This window comes from Plecotus auritus (genome assembly GCF_963455305.1).
Source record: "Plecotus auritus genome assembly, chromosome: 3".
NCBI lineage: Eukaryota > Metazoa > Chordata > Mammalia > Chiroptera > Vespertilionidae > Plecotus > Plecotus auritus.
Genome location: NC_137772.1, coordinates 34,782,529 through 34,806,944, shown reverse-complemented (window position 1 = coordinate 34,806,944; position 24,416 = coordinate 34,782,529). Strand labels below are relative to the sequence as shown.

At 36.3% G+C, this 24,416-nt stretch overlaps 1 protein-coding gene across 1 annotated transcript in view; it reads left to right on the top strand.

Moving 5' to 3' along the window:
- Nucleotides 1-2,986: 2,986 nt before the first annotated feature.
- Nucleotides 2,987-24,416, top strand: part of TNFSF13B (TNF superfamily member 13b) — a 32,672-nt gene continuing 11,242 nt past the window's right edge. Inside the window, exons 1-3 of the mRNA XM_080660717.1 lie at nt 2,987-3,358; nt 3,466-3,553; nt 18,876-18,932. Of these exons, the coding sequence (XP_080516843.1) occupies nt 3,008-3,358; nt 3,466-3,553; nt 18,876-18,932 (496 nt within the window). The 5' untranslated portion in view covers nt 2,987-3,007. The remainder of the gene's footprint in view (nt 3,359-3,465; nt 3,554-18,875; nt 18,933-24,416) is intronic.

The following is a 24,416-nucleotide window of genomic DNA, read 5'->3' as shown; positions in this document are numbered from 1 at the left end:
AGAGTGGATGTTTGTTTTTTGCTGTGGTTTAGTCCCTTGGATAACTTAAATTCTTTTTAAATGTACCCTCACACATTCCTCCCACCCCACTCCTAAGTGGATGGGACAAGGAACATGGTATCTCAATTTGTTAATTAAATTTTGTATAGCTATGTTACAGGAGAATGCTTTACATTCCAGTTGAGAAAAAGAAGTGGGTGAAAAATAGCAAAATACTGACAGAGAACTCTGTGGCTCAGGTGTGGCAGCTTTTCCTCCCATGAATAAACCTGTGGTTTGGTGTATTATTCAGTAAATGAACATGCTATTTGTTTAACCAAATTTCAGTTGAATCATTGTCAAACCGTTTCCTCCACAGGAAACAGATCTTTAATTTATGGAATAATAACTTCCTCTTGTTCTTCTAATAAGAAATTTAAAAGCAGATGAATGCCTCTTAGTTTTCTACCTGTCTTCAGAGAAACTGCGTGATCATCATGGAGGACATGCAAATGGCACAGTCTGCTTGCCCCATGTCTGGTCAGAGGAGGCCTCCGTGCTGCCGTTTGGGGAGGAAACACTAGCTCTCTCTGTGTTCAGAGTTGCTCACTGCTTGATCCAAGTTGGGCTACATGTTCTAAAATGGCCTGCACATAAGGTGGTCAGTGGTTCCCTCTTGAGAGGGTCGGCAATGATGTTCTCTGCCCAACAAAGCAACAAAGGCAGAGGGAATTCTCTAAAGCAATTAATTATTCCCTTTCTCTTCAGAACATTTACAACAGAATATGGAGACCAATGGTCATTCATCAATGGAAGAAGGTTGACTCCCAGAAAGACGCAGTGGCTATGAGCAGGTGTCCTGAGTGAAAGAAGAGAGAGAGCAAAGGATTTCTAGCCCTGCCTTGAATTCTTTTATTTCTACAGTTTCGGGTAATATTAACACACACCTGTAATCTGAGTGAAAGAAGAGAGAGAGCAAAGGATTTCTAGCCCTGCCTTGAATTCTTTTATTTCTACAGTTTCGGGTAATATTAACACACACCTGTCCTGAGTGAAAGAAGAGAGAGAGCAAAGGATTTCTAGCCCTGCCTTGAATTCTTTTATTTCTACAGTTTCGGGTAATATTAACACACACCTGTAATCTTTCGGTCAGAAGGGTTTAATGTAATTCCCAAACTAATGCTTTTTAAAAATTGGAACACTATCTGATAGACTTGGAAATAAAAGCTGTGACAAAAGACTTGTATTGTGTGATGTCTGACCAAAAGAGTTTGCACACGCTCTCGTAGAAGACTTCCACGAAAGAGATTAGAGAACAGCTCATTTGGAGGACCAAGGTAATGATTGAAATAATTTATTATTTTTGTAAAGTCATTTAAAAAGATCTTTGGACTTGTGGACACGAAGGGAAAAATAATAATCCCAGTAGGTAAAAATGAGTGAGTCTGCTGAAATCACACTTAGCGAGACAATGAGGAAACGTGGGAGGGTAGCTCAGGGGCACTTGGTAAAGGTGAAGATGTGCCTACTCTTCAGCAGCTGTTTGCTTGGGAAACTCTTGCAGAGGTTACAAGTGCTCTATTGTGGGACTTTGTAATGTAACCTACTTCATGGAATGGGTGAATGAAAGAAACAGTTCATGTCATGACAATGGCAATAAATAAAAATGGAAGCGTATTAAATGTAGTTTGTTCTACATTTTGGTAAACCTCACTACAAATTCCAGGGATAGTTATCATGCCATTTAACAGAGAGGTTACACATTCTACGCCCTGGCTCTTGACCCCTTACTTACCTTCACTGAAATTATTTTTGTAACTGTCTTTTTGAAGGTGACCTAGACATGTGTGGTGAGATAGAGCTAATGCGTCACAATCTTCGCACCCAGTTGCGCCTCACCAGGCCCTGGCAAGTGCTTGGTAACTCAGTTATTGAAGTGTGAGCTCCTTACAGGATATGTAGGTGTTGGGGACAAAGCAACCAGAAACCAGAGAATGTCCAGGTAGACAACTCAGTATGGGTGTCCTTACAACAACACCAAGCCTAACAATAGAGATTTGAAGCTAAAGTGACCCTGGTTTGAATAGGTCACTTGGTAAACCTGTTAGATTGGGGCAGAGGCAGCCTAATGTGGCCTAGTGCATAAGGTGCTATAGAGAAAGAGCAATGAATGGTGGGACTGAGGCATTGGGAGCTGGAAGTAAGGCCAATTCTCCTTCAAAACAGGGGTACTAGAAGCTCCAGAAATGGGAACAGCAGAGGTGGGCACCTCCTCAGGGAGGTAAAAGATGACACAGGCTTCCCTTTAAAATGTATTCCCCCTCCTGTAAAGAACCCTCCTCAAATCTAATCTAAACAGGCTTACAAATTTGAGTCACATTCTTCTTATTACTTTGCTAACATAATAATAGAAAGATTGCTCCCCAGCGGACTCCTGTGTCCCCCTTGAGGATACTTCATTTTATTTTCTACTCGAGAACTGTTAATAAATCACTCTCCAGCTGAGTACAGTTCAATACTAGGGCACTTTGCTTATCTGACCTTCACATTAATTCTTTTTCTTACACCAGCAGGAACTTGAGTTTTCTTTTCCCCCTTCCCTGCAAAGCCACATGGCCCCAGCAGACCCAGTTCTCTCATCATGCCAAAGGGGGAGCTCCTTAAACGCTCATGTCGCTTAGAAGTTCTCTCAAACCCTAAGTTCCATCAAATCAATAGATTTATGGGACTCATTTGTGTCCGAATGTTTTGAGATGTCATTAAAATTCTTACAAAAACTGAAAGTGAAATGAGGAAGACCGATTGAGCAATCAGCTGGAAGTGCAAATGCCAGGAAGACCTATTGCACGTAGGGGCAGAGATGCAGCCGTGTGGGGAGAAGAAAATTCAGGAGAATTCTCCTGAGGGCAAGCGCCAAGCTGGCCTCTGTAGTCAATGTAGGACATCAACAAACACAGATAACAGGAAATGACCCATTCTCTTGGTCACTTATTCTGAAGACCCAAACCTTCAAAGTCCAAGGAGTGAAATGAATGACTCCACAGAAGGGAAGCAGGCACGCCTCTCTCCTGGTCTTAAGAGAAGAGAAGAAATGAAACTGAAGGAGTATGTCTCCATCCTCCCCCAGAAGGAAAGCCCCTCTGCCCGCTTCTCCAGAGATGGCTCGCTGCTGGCTTTGACCTTGCTGCTGGCCCTGGTGTCCTGCTGCCTCACGGTGGTGTCCTTCTGCAGAGTGGCTGCCCTGCAAGCGGAGCTGAAGAGCCTCCGGGAGGAACTGCTGGAGCACCAAGCTGAGCAGCTGCCAGGCCCTCCCCGGGCGGGAGCAGCAGCCCCCAGGGCAGCTGTGCAGGAAGCTCCAGCTGCCACCTCAGCACTGAAAGTAAGTTCGAAGCAGCAGAGCTGAGTGAGGCCAAGCACAGTCCTCCCCATGGTGCTGCCTCTCCTTCCTCAGTTATCTTTGCCATAACCTGTTTTTTCTGCTCTTAGGAGATCTTTGCACCACCAGCTGCACAAGAAAGCAACTTCAGTCGGAGCATCAGGAAGAGGCGTGCCATTCAGGGTCCAGAAGAAACAGGTATGTCTGTGGCACAGAAGCCTTTGGGGATCAGAGATCCCAGCCTCCACAGGTGTGGAGGATAGCACTGGTTTGGGGGAGCAAGAGGTGGACATAACCTAGGAACTGCGAACTTTACCATCTACACCAGATGTGGCTTTCCAGCAAGCCCGAGCACTGGCAGGTTTAATAGGCTGCACAGCATGTTCTGTCCTCCAATGAGCAGACTTTGTGCATAGAAATATTTGAGGAGGAAAAGGGGGCACATATTTCTCATCAAATAGTTCACTCCTGTGTCAGAAGCATTGTCCATCACTCCAGAAAAAAAGCATTTCATGTTAGCGTAGAATTGGTGTGTGTCTACCTGGGTCATGGAGTTTCAGCTTAAGACAAACATTTCCTGAGGGTACGTTGTGAAATCAAACGAAGCAGGTGTGTGTGCTTTATTTTGTTTCGTGCTTAACAGAGTTTATTTTATACACACAGACACACTGATTTTAAAGCTTTTCTGTAATATATACATATCCGTGGTTTCTACCTTTCTTCATGTTCCACTTGTTCCACAGAAGTTTAAAGACTCCTGAAACCTAAGATTTGGTGGGGCCTCCTAAAATGCTCAGTCTTAGTTCCTTCATTTTAAAGATGAAGAACATTTGCATCGCATTTACTAATAGCACAATTTAATAAACCCTTGGCATTATTTGACTTTGTAGTGAGGAACATTTTTTGAGCACCTAGAATGTGCCAGGCAGGCATGTCCTAGGATAAATATTGTCACACCGACTGTTTCCTTTCATCTTCACAGTGGCTGTGAGAAAAACAGAACACGTGTAATTATTTATATATATTTGTACTTCTGAAGAGAAATGTGTGAAAGACATAGACACACACACACACAATCGATGCTTTGACTGTAAATTTGTTTTTCACTAAATGTCTTATTTATAAAAATATTTTTATTTCATAAAACCATATTTTTATCTGGTTATCATATATGTGTGCCAATTATCAGAACCAATTGGGTTTAAATATTTTTAAACTACAAAGTGTATTTATACTATACCTTAACAAATCAATTATTTTCATATTTTGCATTTCATCATTTTCTACATAATTGAAAAAAAATACAGGATTTATAACATGGTATATTTTTTTATTCACTTATCTTTATATATTAAGCATTTTCCCAATTGCTGAGTAATTCTCACACATCTATGTTACCTTATTCATTATGCAGTTATTTAACAATCATTCCCCCCCCCTTTTTTTTTACTATAATGGAATACACCAAAATTTTTGTGCAAATCTCTTTTGTGTATGAGGAATTATATGTTCAACATAAATTCTGTAGCTGGAATGTCTGAGCTAGAGAGGATAAACATTTTTATCACCCTTGCTACATTTTGCCATATTGTTTTCAAAATGAGTTATAAATGCAATTATAATGTAGTGTACAAGTTCTCCACAGTTTTATAGCATCTTATTTTTAAAAATTTATTTTGGCTTGTTTAGTACCTGTAAAACAGTATCTCAAATTTAATTTGTTGCTTGCTTACAAATAAGAATTAAATTCTTTCCACATATTTTGATAATTTCTAATTTTATCTTCTGCTAATTGTTATTTATAACTTCTCTCATTTGTCTCTTCTATTTTTTATAATTTTGAATAAACTCTATATTAGACATATTGTGTATCAAAATTTTGATGTAAATATTTTCATATTTTGCTGCTTTTTAAAACTTGTACAGAGATTTTGAATTTGTATATTTTAATGTGATAAATGTTTTCTTTTGATTTTCTCTCATACATCAAAGCTAAAAACATTTGTTAGCAACCTCGTAAATAGTCTACTCTATTCTCTGCTGTTTTGACTTTTTTTAAAATATATTTTATTGATTTTTTTACAGAGAGGAAGGGAGAGAGATAGAGAGTTAGAAACATCGATGAGAGAGAAACATCAATCAGCTGCCTCCTGCACACCTCCTACTGGGGATGTGCCCACAACCAAGAATCGAACCTGGGACCTTTCAGTCTGCAGGCTGATGCTCTATCCATTGAGCCAAACTGGTTAGGGCTGTTTTGACTTTTTTTTAATAACTTAGTGTTTTAGTTTGTTATTCAACTTATTAATCTTTCTGGAATTTACTTTGGTAGAATATGTCATACTAGCTTTGACTCTCCCTTTCTTCTATGTTTTTCTTCCAAATGCTGCTAAATATCTCAACCAAATTTATTAGATGATATTTTTTAACTTGTTTGTGATGGAAAGCTTACTTTATTATATTCAATTCCTCATATGTAGCTGAATGTATTTGGAGACTCTTTTTCATTGATTTGCTAATCTGTTTATCTGTATTAAATAAAACATTTTAAGTAATTTTATAATGTAACTAGAGGCCCAGCGCGCGAGTAGCCCGCTGCAGCAAGCCACCATGCGAGCTACGAGCCCTGCCTCACCACGCGAGCTATGGGCCCCAGAGTCCTGCCCACTGGCGCTGCGGGACCCAGAGCAGAGTCCTGCCAGCCGGCACCGCCGCGGGACCCATCAGTGTATCTCCTGGTGTCCGGTCTTTGGTCGTTACAGCATTACAACCACTGGGTTTTTATTATATAGATGAGCTTCACTACTAGCAGGATCAGGATGCCTCAGTCATCTTTAACCTTATGTGCTAGTATTCCCTTGCTTCTACATATTAGTTTTAAAAATAAACCTTAACTTTACCATTGCAAAGAGGACATAGGCTCAGCAGACTTAAGAAGGAAAGAATAGAATAAGAAATCAATTACCTCTTGAGTTTTACTCCCAAAAATATTCTCTATTAATATTTTAAAACTCCTCCCATGTGCATGTTCTTACATATATGTGTTTTTATGGCACCAGAAATTATATACTGATGAAAAAATATCCCCAAATAATTTGCAATTTTTTAAAAGCTTAGAGAATAAGAGAAAATTCTAACCAAGTGAATCAAAATTACCCAGTTTTCACAGTCCAGATATAATCATTGTTGTCATCATGTTTTGCCTCCAATTTTTATAAACCTTTAATATAGTATATGGGAGTGGGCAAAAATAGGTTTATAGTTGTTGTATGAAAAATAATAGAATAAATAATAAACTATGTTTCATGTACTCACAACTGTAAATCTACTTCACCCACCTCTGCATATAGTATATATGTGTGGTATATAGTATATATGTATATAGATATATCATGTATTTATGTATATACAAAGTATATATCTTTATATCTCTCTCTGTATACTCATAACATTAATAATCTCAGATGAAAGGTTTGAAGATAAGAGGCTTAGTGACAGGTACTATATGCTATTTGTTGTCAATGAAATCAGCGGGACTGTTGTTATAGGCACTGTCCTTTTGTTTAGTATTACTCTAAAATGAATGTATATACCCAAGAATATTGTCTGAAACTCTGATTTTGTTGTTATTTGGTAGGATATTCTGCAGATTGAGAAAGTTCTATGCAGATTGAGCCTATGCAGCTTTCCTCGTTTTTTTGTTTCCATTCTAGTTCTGATTTGTTTTCAGGAAGGCTCAAAAACCTTTGGTTGTCCCTTTTACTTTCAAAGTGTTCACTTTTGTTCTTATTTATCACTTTTCTATATACACTTTCAGATCATTAATATTTTATTGGAATTTAAAATTGAGGAGACAAATGAATTTTTACACTGTTTAATTTATATATTCAGTAATGTTTAATATCTCTATTAAATACTGAATTTAATTTCCCAATAAGACATGTGTTTTTAAATGTAGGCTTCACTATTCTTTCAAAGTTAATTTAAAAAGGTTTTGTTGCTGTTCTGGAATCTAAGCATTTTCAAATAGCTTGTTGAACTGTTAAAAATGTACATCATTTTAAATAAATGATATAGCATTTGATCTCATGCTTGTTTGTAAGCCACAGCAACATATTTATGGATTTATAGTTAACAGAATTGTAATATTATTTTTATTTTTTTATCTAGAACTCTGCTTTCTACATATACTTCTCAATGACAATGTGCCATTATTTTTTAACTATGTCAAAAAGGTTCATAGCTAAATATTGCCAACTAATACACCAGAATGTTACCTATTCTTATTTTTGATAAATCCAACATAAATCTCATCAGCAACTGCAATGTTATGGTTTGCATATACAATTTATAAGTATATTTTAGTGTGTTAGTCTAGAAAGCCCACCCTCCCAAGCAGCAGCAAGCCTAGTACCACCTCAGTGTTTGCTATGAATTACATATCATCTAGGAAAACTGTTACCTATTCATTTGTATATGTCCGATCCATACAACTAAAGAGGAGAAAGGTATGTAGTCTGGCTCCTTTTTTTCTTCTTCTGTATACTCATCATGGCACTTACATCTGTAAGTATTCTTTTAATATTTGTAGTTGGATTTGGGCCTCAATTTGAAATGAGATAGGTTGATTTGGAATTATTTTGTTGGTGGGATTTTTCCATGTTTCACTTAGAGACCAAGTTATTAAATTTTAAACTTGCCGTTTCAAGCAACTAATTAACCAAAGAATAGCCTGATCACAAGGCTAGAGTCATGGGAGAGTTGGGAACCACTTGTCTCAGACCTTCTTGGTGCACCAAGTAGACACAATTTGAACGGAAAAGTCATAGAGAAGCTCCTATATTCAGCAACCTCTTTAACTAAAATTTCATGGATTAATGGTTTTATTTAATTTTTTTTCCTTTTCATTGAGGTATTATTTACACATGATAAAGGGTTCATATTTTAAGAATATAGCTTGATGAATATTCATAAAGTGACAGCAGTAGATGAAGGAACCACCATCATCCCACACTCCCACTTGCTACTACTTCCAGTCCTCCCAGGAGTAAATGCTGCTTTTACTGAATTTTAAAATTTGCTACTTTGGCTCCAGTTTGTTTTTCTTAATTATGTTGTATTTCAAATAAAAGTCTTACTAAGTTTCATGTGTTTCATAAGATAATTTCTGATTATAGTATAACAGCAGAAATGTGGGGAAATCCAGGATCAAAGAATTGCCAAATGGCTCATATTAACCAAAAATTCACTTTTAAATCCCATAAAGTATATTTGGAGATATTCCTAATTTTAATTTTTAAAGTGATTGCCTTTAAAAATATTACTCATTAAAATTTCTTCACAAATGGAATCATGATGACCCATATTTTGAACCCTCACCTCCCTTTATCATTAATTATATTTACTGATTATAAAATTAAATTTATAGAAATCTATTAATTTTTAAAAACCTAAAGATAAGCATCTTTAGCAAGAAAATGATTTCTTTTTTTAAAATTTTTTTATTAAGGTATTATATGTGTACATATCTTACCATTGCCCCCCCCACCCCACTCCCATACATGCCCTCACCTCCCAATGTTTTGCATCCGTTGGTTACTCTTATATGCATGCATATAAGTCCTTCAGTTGATCTCTTATTTCCCGCACCTCTCCCTAACCTTCCCGCTGTAATTTGACAGTCTGTTTGATGCTTTACTGCCTCTGTATCTATCTTTTTGTTCAACAGTTTATAATGTTTTTCATTATCCCCAAATGAGTGAGATCATGTGGTATTTTTCTTTCATTGACTGGCTTATTTCACTTAGCATAATGTTCTCTAATTCCATCCAGGTGCCTACAAATGGTAGTAATTCCTTCTTTTTTATGGCAGCATAGTATCCCATTGTGAAGAAAATGAATTCTTTAAATGGGTTTCTACTGAACCCATTATTTATTAATTTTAAATAAAATCAGGTGGCCTTTGTATTTTCTCCTTTTGATAGGGTATTTAACAGTTATTAGAAATCATGTGTTTTAAATTATAGAAAGACATACATTATTTTTATAATGTTTATTGTACTTGTCAGAACTGTAATAATAAAATAGTGGTGAAAACATGAACAATTCAAAGAAATATAAAAATAAGAGTGCTCATATTTCATCTTCTAACTATTTATTGTAAGATTTTGACCAAACTGCTTTGTTATTTTTCTTCTTTCTTTCTTTATTTTTTAATCCTCACCTGAGGATATGCTTATTGATTTTAAGAAAGAGAGAGAGAGAAATATCAATGCAAGAGAGAATATCAATTGGTTGCCTTCTATACCTGCCCAGATTGGGGATCAAACCTGCAAACTAGGTATGGAATTGAACCCACAACCTTTCAGAATACAGGACGACGCTCCAACCAACTGAATGAGCCACACCAGCCAGGGCTTCTTCATTTTTAAGTAAACTTTTTTAGTTTGTACTTATTTTAGAATTATAGAAAAGTTGCAAAGATAGTACAGGAAGTTGCCATATATCCCTCCTCTAGTGTCCCCTAAAATGAACATCTTACATTACCATAGTACTTTTGTCACAACTAAGAAACCAACATTGGGACTTAACTAATAATGAAACTCCAGACTTTATTTGAATTTTACCAGTTTTCCCACTAATATCCTTTTTATGTCCCGGGAGTCATCCAAGAGACCACATTGTATTATCATTTTCAACAGAGTTTTGAATAGAAATTAACACCTAATATTGTAATTTAGCTGTTAATCTGGGGTAAACATTTTCAATTGCTAAAATAAAAAATACCAATACTATTTTTGAGTCTTCTCTTTTGAAATTCATAGTCCATTTCCTTTGCAAGGAAACATGGGATGTCTGAGGGGTCTATAATGTCCAGTCTGTTTCATTGACATTTCTGGCTCAGCTGTAACTTACATGTTGAAAGCATAAAATGTAGAACTCAACCATCCAGTTTGTATCAAAATTAGGCTAACTGGAACCTCTTACCCAGTAAGGGCGTGTTCCTTCCTAGAACAGAAACAGCTGGCTGCTGTCATGGTAATCTTTGGCCAGATTCTTCCGTGAGTGTTATTTTTTACCCCCTGCTTCAATAATGACAGACTCTTTTATCAGTGTTGCAAGATCAGGCTTCTGTTCAATTTTCAAAAAAGTATTTGAAATGAAAATAGTGATCTGACAACCAAATCTTTGAACCCTGTTCTTGTCAAGTTTTTGGAAACAGAAGAGCCAGGAAACAAATAAATCAATGGAGCCAAGAGTGATATTGCATCTCTTCCACATATTCTGCAAGACTGCTAGTTTCCAAGAATTTTTCTGGTTGTTGGGTATTGATTGGAAAACAAAACAGATAAACACAGAAAATAATCAATAAAAATAATTAATGAGTAAATTATAATACTAGAAAATGACAAATACATTGAAAAAGTGAAAATATTAGCCCGCCGGCGTGGCTCAGTGGTTAAGCATTGACTTATGAACCAGGAGGTCATGGTTTGATTCCTGGTCAAAGCACATGCCGGGTTGCAAGCTCGATCCCCAGCATGGAGTGTGCAGGAGGCAGCTGATCGATGATTCTCTCTTATCATTGATTTTATATCCCTCCCTCCTTCTCCCTTCCTCTATGAAATCAATAAAAATATATATTTTATGAAAGTAAAAATTTTAGGTCAGGGTTAAGGGCAAGGAAAGGGAAAGAGGATATATTTCCATTTCAAATGGGGAGGCCAGGGTAAGTCTATCTTCTCTTGAAAGCTCAATAATTCTTTATGCTTTCAGTTAAAAAAAATTCAGACATGGGTAGGTATTTTACACATAAATTTCCTAATATTGAGGGATGTGTTCTCATTATTAATTTTGTAAGAATGGATAGTATTAGTTTTAATGTTTAAGTATAATTTTTATAAGTCAAGTCCTACTAAAAAAAAAAAAAAAACACCTACATTGGTAGCTTTCCCTTTGTTGTGGTGGGGATTTTCTTTGAAAGGATATACCCATTTCTAAACAGTTAGAGAAGAAACATATTTTCCTCATAATAGAGTGAACAGCCACTATGCCAAGCTCTGAGGTAGGCACTCTGGAATATACAGAAAAGAGAAGAGAAAAACTGAGTTATTGGTTTGTTCCATGTGTACTAAGCTCTGGGTTATGCCTTGTTGGTCTGTAATATCTTTTACACTCTCAATAATCCTGTTAGGTTGTCATTACTGTCTTTATTTTAGATGGTATAATTTGGTATAATTGAGGCCCAGACAGCATCAATTCCTCCTCTCAACAAATTAAATATTTAGTTAGAGGAATTAAATAAAATTAATGTAAAATTTAAGATAATAAACAATAAGTTCTTTAGCTTTTATAAAGCACATGTAAATTATGACAGCAATGGATTCTTACACTATGAAATAGATATTATTTTCATTATTTAGATAAGAAAACATTTCAAAATTATGTCAGTCTCATGATTAAACAGCTCATTGGTTTGAGAAGTCAACTCATTATCTATTGACTATAAATTCTGAGTTTTTACAATTATGCAAGCTGTATATGCTTACTGTTCAAGTAAGATACCAGATTTGAGAAAAATTACTGACTCCTTGGATACCCAGACTTTTGCTAATATTATTGGCAGTGAGAGAGACATATAGTTATGGAATCATAGGATGTTAGTGATGATGATTATAGACTAAAAGATTACCTACTCCTTGGTGGAGAAGGGTTGAGCTGGGTTTGGAAGACTCAGTAGATTTGGGCAAGAGAAGACTGTATCCTAGAGTATGAGAACAGTAATAAAACAGGAAATAGAAAAAGTATAAAAGAGGCCTTATTTTAGTAGGTGGAAGAGGCATAACACATGCCAACACCTTGACGTTATCCCTTAACTCTTCTAAATTTTTTAAGATTTTTGCAAGAGCTGATTGATTGAAGAGTTTTTACAAGTTCGGGCTTTTCTCTCCTCCTTCTCTTCCTCCTATGGCTAGACTGTTTGAGATAGGGGAAATTGAAAATAACTGCCTCGTGATAGCTTCTGGCATTAGTTTTGAAGTCACACATCAACTCATCCTTTTCCCCTTCTAACTGCTGCTGTAGAGTGTGTCAGGGGAATAATCAGTAAGAAATCAGGCAAAAAGTACATAACCATTTACTTTAAAAATATAATAGCATGCTAGAATTCTATAGATGAAGATTAAATACTTTATTATTGAGAATTATTTGTTATGGAAAATGTTTCCAATATAACATAGGCCCAAAGATTTATTGTTGGAGGGTCCAGATATTATGGAAATAGTTTTTTTTATAGAACCTATTTTCCCTAAAGCACTAATTTATTTAATGCATTATGAAGTAAGGATGGGTTTTTAAAGAATTATTTGGAAAGGTTACGATGACTATTTTCTTTTATAAATTGTTTCACAGATTTCTGTTTCCGTCTGCTCTAATCCAGACATTACAAATTTGTAAATGATGATCCTTAATATCAGGTGACTCATGGCTCTAGGGAGAGAGACAGTTAAAGAAACCATTAGTATGTATAGTGAAATATATGTTCAAAGTGTAGTGGGATCAGGGAAAGAGTTAATATTTGACCTGAGCCCTGAAGGATGAAGGGGCTTTCACCAGATGAAAAGCTGAGGACTATTTATGCAGAGGAATGGCAGATACACGGTCATGGGTGCATAAAGATGACCTCCTTTTCTGAAACTGTGTTTATGTCTGGATAGGTGAGTATAGTTCATGAGGCTGTGAAAGTAGACTTCGTTTTTATGTTCAAGAATGGCCACTGGAGAAATTATAAATATTAGAAGAACAAGATAAAATTTAGGTTTAGAAAGATAATTTTAGAGAAAATGCAAATGATGGACTAGGATTTGTAGAAAACACAAGAGGCACAACTTAGTAAGCACATGTAATTTGTAAGAACCATAAGGGTAAAAATGTGAACATGCGGTACCCTGCTCCTGGTCTTCCCATTTTCATCATTCTCTCTCTTTCTCTCTCTCTCTCTCTCACTCTCTTTCTCTCTCTCTGTCTCTCTCTCCTTCACGTATACTTGCTGTGTCCTTCCAACATCAATCAGCCTTTCTATAGACTCATGACTATTAATTTTGTCTGGAAAGATCCTATTCCCTTAATTCTGATTTTAATTAAAGTGCCATCATTCAGAGAGGCCTCCCTGATTGGATCAAATGTCTGAGTATTCTCTCTCTCACACACATTTGCAACTTTAGTTCTGTTTTTATTATATTGATTCATGCCTGTTCTTCCCAATAGATTGTAAATTTTATGAGGGTAGAAATTGTTTTACATTTTTTTTTTTTGGTATCCCTAGCACAACACATGACATAAATGTAGTGCTCAGTAAAATTGTTGAATGAGATATAAAATCTAAATTGAACAAAAGTTAAAAATTCAAGCCATTAAAATTTGCTTATTGAATTTCAAGATTGCGGAGGAAAGAATTAGGCATGTGTATAAAGTTTCTACCTTGGACAACTCAGAGGATAGTTATATATCCATTAAAAGAAAAAAAGAGGAGTAAGAGGTGAGTGTATGAGGAAGATAAAGAAATAGATTTGGGACATGTCGAACTTGATTAATCACTATGGTATCCAGACAGAAATATCCAGAAGTTGAAGATGTAACAGCCACTTGTGCAATTTATTATTACCTTTCTAGAGACATTCAGGCCTATTTCTATATTTGGTTTTAACTTCCTTGACTTTCAGACATCTTTGCATATTGTTTTTCACTGGCAAGTTACTGATATCCAGTGAGTTCTGAGTATACATAATTAATTGAGAAATATTTTAAAACAATGCAAAGAAGTCATGGCAAAAGAAAAAAACATACCTGTGGCAATGATGACTCAACTATAAAATTAATAATTTCAAATTAAGATATTTGATCAATTGTAAAACAAAACAGCATTAGATGAAAATATTTGTTTTTCAGGGTTTTTTACTCTTAGTGTCTATGAGGCTATGTAAAGAGCTACCATTTTACATATCCTACATTGCCTTAAGCATAGAATATAATTATATTGTGAGTGGTACATGACAATGCCTAATTAATGCTTAAAACTGTCTATACATACACACAGAAAAAATCTTTAATTTAAATATTTTTCTCTACTCCTATCAGCTGTAGTTATTTCTGTTTTATTTTATTAAATCCTTTCCAGCCTTCAATAAAACAGCTCCCCTTTTTCACTTCCCCAGGGCCGTTATAATACTACCATCTCTCTGAATTCCCCAGAATTGAAAGCTTGTATGTTTTTTGTTTGTTTTTGTTTTTTTAACAGTTTTGTTTCTTTATAGTTTTTAATTCTCCTTCAAATACATATAGTCATTAGTCACAAACTTTTAATTTTTTTCACAATATATCTTGGATACTTCATTTGTACAATTGCATTTTAGACCAAATTATCCTCATATATTTATTACCAGTCAACAGCTGAAACTTGGCTTGCTGTTGTCTCCCTTTATGGCAACTCATTCTATGCCCATAGACACATGTATGACCAACATGTATCAGGCTGGTTTCTCCCAAGATGAATAATTCCTGATCGTTTTTTCCTGTTTTATAGTAGGTCAAGTACATACTTCTCAATCTAGTTCTCTAGAAATTCTTTTAAAACTCTCTCAACTCTTACTGGTTTCATAAGTAGCCACCGAAGCAAACTGTTTATCATAGATCAAATAAAACTTTATAATCCAGTTTTACACACCTAAATTGTTGTATTTCCATTCCAGTAGAAATTTTTATCCCAAAGCAATTCTGTCTTCAATTTCTTCATAAATCTATGTCTAGCATTAGGTCAATGTTTAGCTCTTTAAGGGATTTCTTCTACTTAAAATTTTCTAGCCAAATGAGTGAGAAGAACGATGAAGAATTAGAAAGTAATACAACAAATATTAGCAATCCCATAAGCTTTCAAGTCCCTTTCCCTGATTAAATGGTATTTGAATATTACACTTAAGAAGGCAGATTTCAAACTCAAAATGTTTTTGAATAGAAAGTATTTAAATGCTATTATAATTGTGAAGTTGGTTAGATTTTATTATATCAAATGTTGACTAACAAATTATTTTGTTGGGAAAGTTCTTATTTTAGGGATTCTTTCTTGTAATCTATTTTTGTCATCAATTTATTATTTTGTTTTAGAAATGTTTACTTTAGAAACATTAAACTTTGTGTAAAACGGAATATTTTACACAAAGTTTAATATTTCCAAGAGTAAATTTTCTTATGATGTCAAAATGTACTTAAGAATAATTATCTATGTTTCCCACATTATTATATGTATATAATAAATACATATTTAGAAATATGTGTCCCTATCAGACACAAAAAGTTTTAATGTATGCTATTATCTTGCTTAGATAAATTCTCAAATTCTTATATAATTCCCTTCAATTATATTAGAGAGGATGATATATGAAAGACATGAAAGCCAAGCACAATCAATTACCTATTGTAATTGTTATTAAAATTGTGTTTTACAATAAAAACTTTTGTGGTTGCATATCTATGCTATTGGGAGATACCAGAAAATACTATGCTCATTTTTTGCCCACTTTTTGTGAGCAATAATCTATAGTTAAGATAAAATCTACATTGAAATAGAGAGTCCTAAAAGTCTGAACTGGAGATAAATGGATAGTAGATACCAAATTTCCTAAGAAGGAAAAGTTGAAATGTGAAGAGATATGTAACACTGATGGGGTTGATGGGACCTGAGCAACATCTAATGAGGAAATCTTATTTTTCTTTTTTTAAAAAAAATATATTTTTATTGATTTCACAGAGGAAGGAAGAGGGAGAGAGAGATAGAAACATCAATGATGAGAGGGAATCATTGATTGCCTGCCTCCTGCATGCCCCCTACTGGGATCGAGCCTGCAACCCTGGCATGTGCCCCTGACCGGAATCGAACCTGGGACCCTTCAGTCCACAGGTCGACACTCTATCCACCAAGCCAAACTGGCTAGGGCGGAAATCTTATTTTTCAACAAAACTCCTTGAAAAGCCCAGTGACTTCCTCTGGAATAATAATAATAATAAATAATGAATAGCCCTAGCTTCAGTGAGTACTAGTATGGTTCAAACACTACTATTGAACTGTCACTTTTATATCCCATTTTCTTTTGTGTGTGTGTTTTTTTTTTTTAGGAACATTAATTTTTATTTTTTTATCTTTATTGTTGAAAGTAGATTGTCTCCCACTTTCAATTTCCATTGTCCCCCACCACCAGGTTCCCACCTCAGGCCTTCATCACCCTGTTGTCTGTGTTTATGGGCAATGCAGACATGCATATAAATCCTTTGGTTGATCTCTTCCCACCTCCCTCTCCCCTTCCTTCAGAGATTCCTCAGCCTGTTCCATGTTTCCATGTCTCTGGTTCTATTTTATTCATCAGTTTATTGTGATAGGTAGATCCTGTTTTCTTTTCTGAAGGGTATTTCTTGAAGTAAACTTTTCTTTCCATAGCATCTTTTCTTCTAAGATGTAGATTTTTGCTACTACATGATGGAATAGATCCTTGTATTTCAAAATATAGGTTGTAGCCAAGTTTTAGGCTGCGGGGATTAAAATTCAGTTAAAATTAAAAATTTCATATCAATTTGGTAGTGTTGAAGCATCACTCGTTGCATAAAACTCTCTTACAGGAGTTTTGGGGAAGCAGTCAGGGGAAGGGTGCATTGAAATAGGAAGTAATGTATTATAGTATTTCTTCAGTCTCTTTTTTATCAGCTTCACTTGGTCTTCATGCTCTCATACTGTCCTTCATTATGTTCCCAGTTTGCTGGGTGCAATGTTGTTTCAGGAACAATAATGCTAACACTACTACTACTACTATTACTACTACTACTACTACTACTACTACTACTACTACTACTACTAGCCAAGAGTGATTTTGCAATTATTATATACTAAATGTTTCATGTGTATTATCTCATTTAATCTTTATAATATGCATGTACACATAACGACAAAAGAAAGATGGGAATTTGGAAATTTGACTTTTGTCAACATCCTCTTCTTTTCTCTCTGTGGAGGAAAGAGTAGAGCTTTAGGTGCTCTGACTGACCCTTGCCTCCCTCACAAAAGTAATCAGGGTGCCTTGTGAGTAGTAATTTCTTAAGTATTTGTTAGAAAAATAGAAACACATCTAAAAGAGGTTTAATGTGGCTATATAGTGTGACCTTTGATACTGTGTGACCTTCAGACTTTGGCTGCTTTGGATGTTTTGTTACTTCTAAATTCAAAGCCTCCTTACGACTGTTCTGCTTGTTACGATGCTTTTACATATTTTCGTGGCAGAGGATCTGCCATAGTAACTGCACTGAGTCACATTTTCCTTATGGCACAGACATGACTACCCTTGTTTTACAAATGTAGGAAACAATCACAAAGCAGGCCAAACATGCTGTTCCTATCGAATTGATCAGATTAACATAAAAATGTGTTAGAAAAGTTTCCTGGTTATAAAGGAATTGCAGTTTTTGACATTATATTTCACCTTTAAATGCCAAGGGAAAGTTCTTAACAGATTTTCTTATGCGATAAGTCTCTTTAATGGAATTCTTTTTAGGCCAATGCATTTGCACAGCCTCAGACTATCATATAATTATTATATCTGTTATTCTATGCTTTAAATATAAATTTTTCAGTTAATCAACTGAAGCAGAAATTCTTGTGTCAAGCTCTTAAAATCTATACAATGAGAAACATGTTTTAAAGTATTCAATGCTGAGTAAAATACTTGCTAGATAATAAAAATATAAACTAATAGTTTCTTAATTTATAATAGGCACACTTAGGTTTATATATTTCAGATATATTTACTATTTTGATTTCTTTTCCTACAGTCTACTTGCTTTGCTTTTACCTGACGGCTTTTGTCTTTATTTAACAGAATAGTTTTTTATTCCCTTGAATATTCTCTGCAATATTCTACTGTACATGTAATACGTGATATGCATTGATGCTCCCCAGAAACTTTACTGATTAAGCAGTCTTAGGGAAATGCTTCCATTTTATTTTTAAAAGATGTTCTAGCTCTTCTCTTTTTGGTCCAAATATTTTAGCAAAAGCCTGACTTTGGCTCCAGAGTGAAACAGATGTGGTTTCCACCTCAGGTCCTCAGCAAGTTGTTTACACTCTACAAGACTTACCTTTCAGCACATAATTTTTAGGATTTTTGTGAGGTTGGATTTGTGTCTTCTTAATAAATGTTAGCAAAGATGATATACTTACTGTATTTCCACAGCATATAGAGTTTTTCTAAAACATGAATTTTATTTATAAATTATATTTACAAATTATATTTCAAGTACAACTTATAGTAAAAAACCATGGACAAATTTCATAAAGTAATTTTAGGAATAATATACAAACTGTAGAAAGTATAATAGATTTGGTGTTACTGGAGAATGAGTTTGTAGCTTTATGTTCTAAGTTATCTTAGTTTACTTACTGTTTCTATTCAAGTAACTAAAATGATACATTTTTGCTTTTCAGTCATTCAAGACTGCTTGCAACTGATTGCAGACAGTGACATGCCTACTATACGAAAAGGTAATAAAATAGTCCCAATAATTTTTCCAATTAGAATTCAGTATAGTCCAATTAGTTCTAAGTTTCAAGTCTAAAGACTGTATTCAAATTTCAGGTCAAATCAACTCTCTACTTCAAACTTCTTATAGACAGATGTAAAATAATAAACAAATTTATTAAAAATAATTAGGGAATAGATATATATATATTTTAAAACAGAATTATCTTAGAGACACTAATACTTAGAAATTTTAAATAGCATATGATAAAACAAAATTAATATTACAACAAATTCAATTTTTTATTATTTAGAAACTAGAGGCCCAGTGCATGAAAATTTGTGCACTTTGGGGGGTCCCTCAGCCTGGCCTGCACCCTCTCGCAGTCTGGGACCCCTCAGGGGATGTCCACCTGCCAGCTTAGGGCTGCTCCCCTGGGGATCGGGCCTAAACTGATAGTCAGCTATCCCTCTGGCAGCCCAGGAGCCCTTGGGGGATGTCGGACTGACAGCTTAGGCCCAGCCCAGCCCCCCCCCCCCCGCCCGGGAGCAGGCCTAAGCTGCAGTTGGACGTCCTTAGGGCTGCCTAGGAGGTGGGAGAGGCTCCCGCCTCCACTGCTGCGCTCACAGCCATCAGCCCACCTTGTGGCTGAGCAGAGCACCCCCTGTGGGATCACACTGACCACCAGGTGGCAGCTCCTGCATTGAGCATCTGTCTGCTGGTGGTCAGTGCGCATCATAGCGACTGGTTGTTCCCTGTTGTTCTGCCGTTAGGGTCAATTTGCATATTACCCTTTTATTATATAGGACCATTTTGTCTTTTATAATGCCACAAGATCATTAATTATCCTTTTATATTAGATTGTAGAAATCATAGTAGGAAAAAGATAAAACCAAACATATCATAAATGTCTTACACTAATTAATTTTTAAATAAATATATACATATATACATATATACATATATACATATATACACATATATACACATATATACACATATATACACATATATATACATATACATATACATATATATATATATATATATATATATATATATATATATTCGAGGCCTGGTGCACGAAATTCATGCACTGGGGGGGGGGGGGGGTCCCTCAGCCCAGCCTGCACCCTCTCCAATCTGGGACCCCTCGAGGGATGTCCGACCCACCAGGATCTGACCTAAACGGGCGGTCAGACATCCCTCTCACAATCCAAGACTGCTGGCTCCCAACCACTCACCCGCCTTTGTATGATTGCCCCTAACCGCTTCTGCCTGCCAGCCTCATCACCCCCTAACCACTCCACTGCCAGCCTGATCGACACCTAACTGCTCCCCAGCTGGCCCAATTGCCCCTAACTGCCCTCCCCTGCAGGCCTGGTCACCTCTAACTGCCCTCCCCTGCAGGCTTGGTCGCACTCAACTGCCCTTCCCTGCTGGCCCGGTCACCCCTAAATGTCCTCGCCTGCTGGCCTGGTCACCCCTAACTCCCCTCCCCTGCAGGCCTGACACCCCCAACTTCCCTCCCCTACAGGCCTGGGTCCCCCCACCCAACTGTCCTCCCCTGCAGGCCTGGTCCCCCCACAACTGCCCTCCCCTGCTGGCCTTGTCTCCCCCAACTGCCCACAACTGCCCTCCTCTTCAGACCTAGTCTCCCCCAACTGCCCTCCTCTGCCAGCCCGGTCACCCCTAACTGCCCTCTCTGCTGGCCTAATCCCCACCAACTGCCCTCCCCTGCAGGCCTGGGTCCCCCCGCCCAACTGTCCTCCCCTGCAGGCCTGGTCTCCCCCAACTGCCCACAACTGCCCTCCCCTGCCAGCCATTCTGTGGTGGCCATCTTGTGTCCACATGGGGGCAGCCATCTTTAGCCACATGGGGGTGGCCATCTTGTGTCTTGGTGTGATGGTCAATTTGCATATTACTCTTTTATTAGATAGGATAATATGTATATATTTAATAAAATAAATATATAATATGTATAAATAAGTAAACACCACCTTCAATGTGAAATTATTGCTTTATATTTTACATATAATGGTTAAGAATATACAATGTTACAATTACTGTGTGGGCACTGGCACTTAAGAGTGACTAAAATGCATATGGTTCCTTACTTTCATAGAATTTACCTTCTGATGAAGGAAAAACAAACAAAAAAAAGAAATGAACAAGATGAAATGCTATTCATAAAATTAAATGCTCTTGAGAAACATAAAGCAGTCAAGGGGCAAGGGAATGTTTGGGTTGTGACTCATAAAAGGGAGTTAAAGAGTGTCAGGAAATTGAGCTGGAGCCAGGAATGGGGAAACAAGTCCAGATAATGAATTTGGATTGGCCTTTGTAATGATTCCCCGGAATGCTATCTTGCATGTGTATTTTTCTATGTAACTTCAGTTATTTTAATATTTTAACACAAATATTAAACTATTGAAATTATATTATTATTTATGACTCTGCATTTTCCAAAGGCCTATGTTTCCAACTTTTAATAGGCAGCAAACTGTTTCCTAAGAATTAAAATTAAGCCAGCAAAAGACCCTAAGGTCCAAAGATAAAATTTTTAAAAATATGACTTGGAAAAGATTTGGACATTTGGCCAAAAAAAAAAAAAATGCTATAAACTACACAGAAAAATACAGCTGCTACTCCACTGTGAGTATGAACTGCTCAGTGTTATGATTTTCTTGGTGTGGTGGCTGCGCTCCACCGATCCAGGGTGCACATCTGGGTGCTTTGCCCTTTGGACCCATGGGTTGGCTTTGTGATGCCAGCAAGCATTGGACAGTATGTAAATGTAAGTATGCATGTATGTTTCAGTAATATTGCTCTACTGTGCCCCATAAATTTTGATATGTTGTTTCCATTTTTATTTGTCACAAGATATTTCTTCATTTACGTTTTGATGTAATGGATGATGCTCCAACCAACTGAGCCACCTGGCCAGGGATTTATTTACCTTTAGATTTGTTTTTTGACCCACTGGTTGTTCAGGAATGTGTTGTTTAACATCCATGCATTTGTGAATGTTCTAGTTTTCCTCCTGTTATTGATTTCTAGTTTCATGCTGTTGTGGTTGGAAAAGATACCTAATATGATTTCAGTCTTTTCAAACTTTTGGGACTTCGTTTGCACCCTAACATTTCATCTATCCTGGAGAATTTTCCTGTGTACTTAAGAAAACTGTGTATTTTGGTACTGTAGAATAGAATATTCTGTATATCTGTTAAGTTTACTTAATCTGTAGTGTTGTTCAAGTATTCTATTTCTGTACTAATTTTATTTTGGATGATGTATCTATTTTTAAAATGGGGTATTGAATTGTACTCTTACAATTATTATTGTTTACTTCCTCTTTAAGAGCTCTTAATATTGTCTTTACACATTTAGAGTCTCCAATGTGCGATATAAATATATATATATTTGTTATATCCTCTTGATGATTATCATATAATGACTTTCTTTGTCTCTTTTGACAGTTTTTGACTATCCATTTGGTCTGATATAAGAATAGCCACTTCTCTCTTTTGTTTACTATTTACATAGAATATTGTTTTCTAACCCTTCAATTTAAGACTCTCTGTTTCCTTAAAGTTAAAGTGAGTCTTTTGTAGGCAGCACATGGTTGGATTTTTTTAACCCATTCAGCCACTCTAAACTTTTACTTCCTGCTCCCCCACACTTTATGTTATTGATGTGATAGTTTACATCTTTTTATATCGTGTAACTTTTAAATTACTGTAGTCATAGTTCTTTTTAATACTTTGTCGTTTAACTTTTACACTAGAGTGAAAGTGATTTACAACTCATTACCTTGTAGATTTGCTTTGTTATCTTTACATTTGAAGACACAGCTACCTCTTCCAGTCTTTCTGGATTGATTTTGACTGGGAAACGTTTCTTGTTTAGTAGGGCTTGGTAATAGCCATTCTAAGGCTAGGGACAAGACCCCCTTTGCTTCCTTTCTTCTCCACTGAAGGAAAAGCATCAGTTCTCTGCTTTTCTTCAATCACGCATAAAATGTTGGCTATAAGGGGATGTTCTCCCCTTTTCTTTATTTCTAACAGTATCAGGGACCAAACTCTTTTGCTTTATCCGTGTTTGGTATGAGGCAAGATAGAAACCAGCTCCATAGAAGGCAGGCTCCCCACCCCTCCACAGGAGGGAATCATGGGCTGAGGCAGTCTTCTTGGTGCTGAGCTAAACCTGTTAAGGGGAAGGACTGATGTGAGTACACTTTGTGCTCCTTTAGGATACTTCTACTTCGTAGCTGGATTCTGAATTTCTCTTCAAGGTATTTTGGTTCTAATAATATTGTTAAATCATTGTTTCTGAGGAGGGGTAATTTATAAGGCTTTCTACTTTGCCATGTCTTGCTGACATCATTCCTCATTCAGAACTTTAAATATGTAATCCTACTGCCTTTCGCCTACATAGTTTCAAGTGGGAAGTCAGCTGTTATTATTAGGCATCCCTTGTACTTGAGGAGTTGCTTCTCTCTTGCTGCTTTCAAGATTCTATCCTGTCTTTGTCTCCGAACTGATTCATTTTAATATGTCTTGATATGGATCTTTTTGAGTTTATCCTTCTTGGAAGTCATTGAGTTTCTTGGATATATAGATTTATTCTTCTTCAGAGTGGGAAGAGTTTGGCAATTATTTCTTCAAATATTCTTTGTGTGCCTTTCTCTTCTCCTTCTGGAACTCTCTTAATTCATATATTAGTGTGATTGATGGTGTCCTACAGGTCTCTTATGCTCTCTTTACTTCCTTTTTCTTTTTGCTCCTCAGACTGGATAATTTCAATTGTTCTGTCTTCCCTATTGCTGATTCTGTCTTTTATTTTCAATGTATTTTTATTTATCTCAGAGAGGAAGAGAGAGGGAGAGATTGAAACATCAATGATGAGAGAGAATCATTGATCGACTGCCTCCTGCATGCCTCCTACTGGGATCCAGCCCACAACCCGGCCATGTGCCCTTGACCAGAATCGAACCCGGTCTGCAGGCTGATGCTCTATCCACTGAGCCAAGCCAGCTAGGGTGATTCTGTCTTTTGTGTGTTCTATCTGCTGTGTAAACTCCCCAGTAACTTTTCCCCCCAGCTATTTTATTCTTCAGCTCCACAAGTTCTATTTGGTTCCCTTTTCAAAATTAATTTTTATCTCTTTACTGATAGTGTCTATTTATTCAAACAAAATTCTCCCGGTTTTCTTCAGTTCCTTTTCCATGATTTCCTTTAGCTCTTTAAGCATATTTAAAAGGTGTAAAGTCTTTTTTCTGTTAAGTTCAATGTCTGGGCTTCTTTGGGAATGGTTTCTGAAAATTTCTTTTTTTTTTTTCCTGTGAGTGATCCGTAATTTTCTGTTTGTTTATATGTTTTGTATTTTTCTTTGAAGATTGAACAATTTAAATATTATAATGTAGTAAGTCTAGAAATTATATGTTTTCCCATCCCACAGGTTTGCTGTTGATTGTTGTGGGCTGCCGTTGTCCATTGGTTTATTG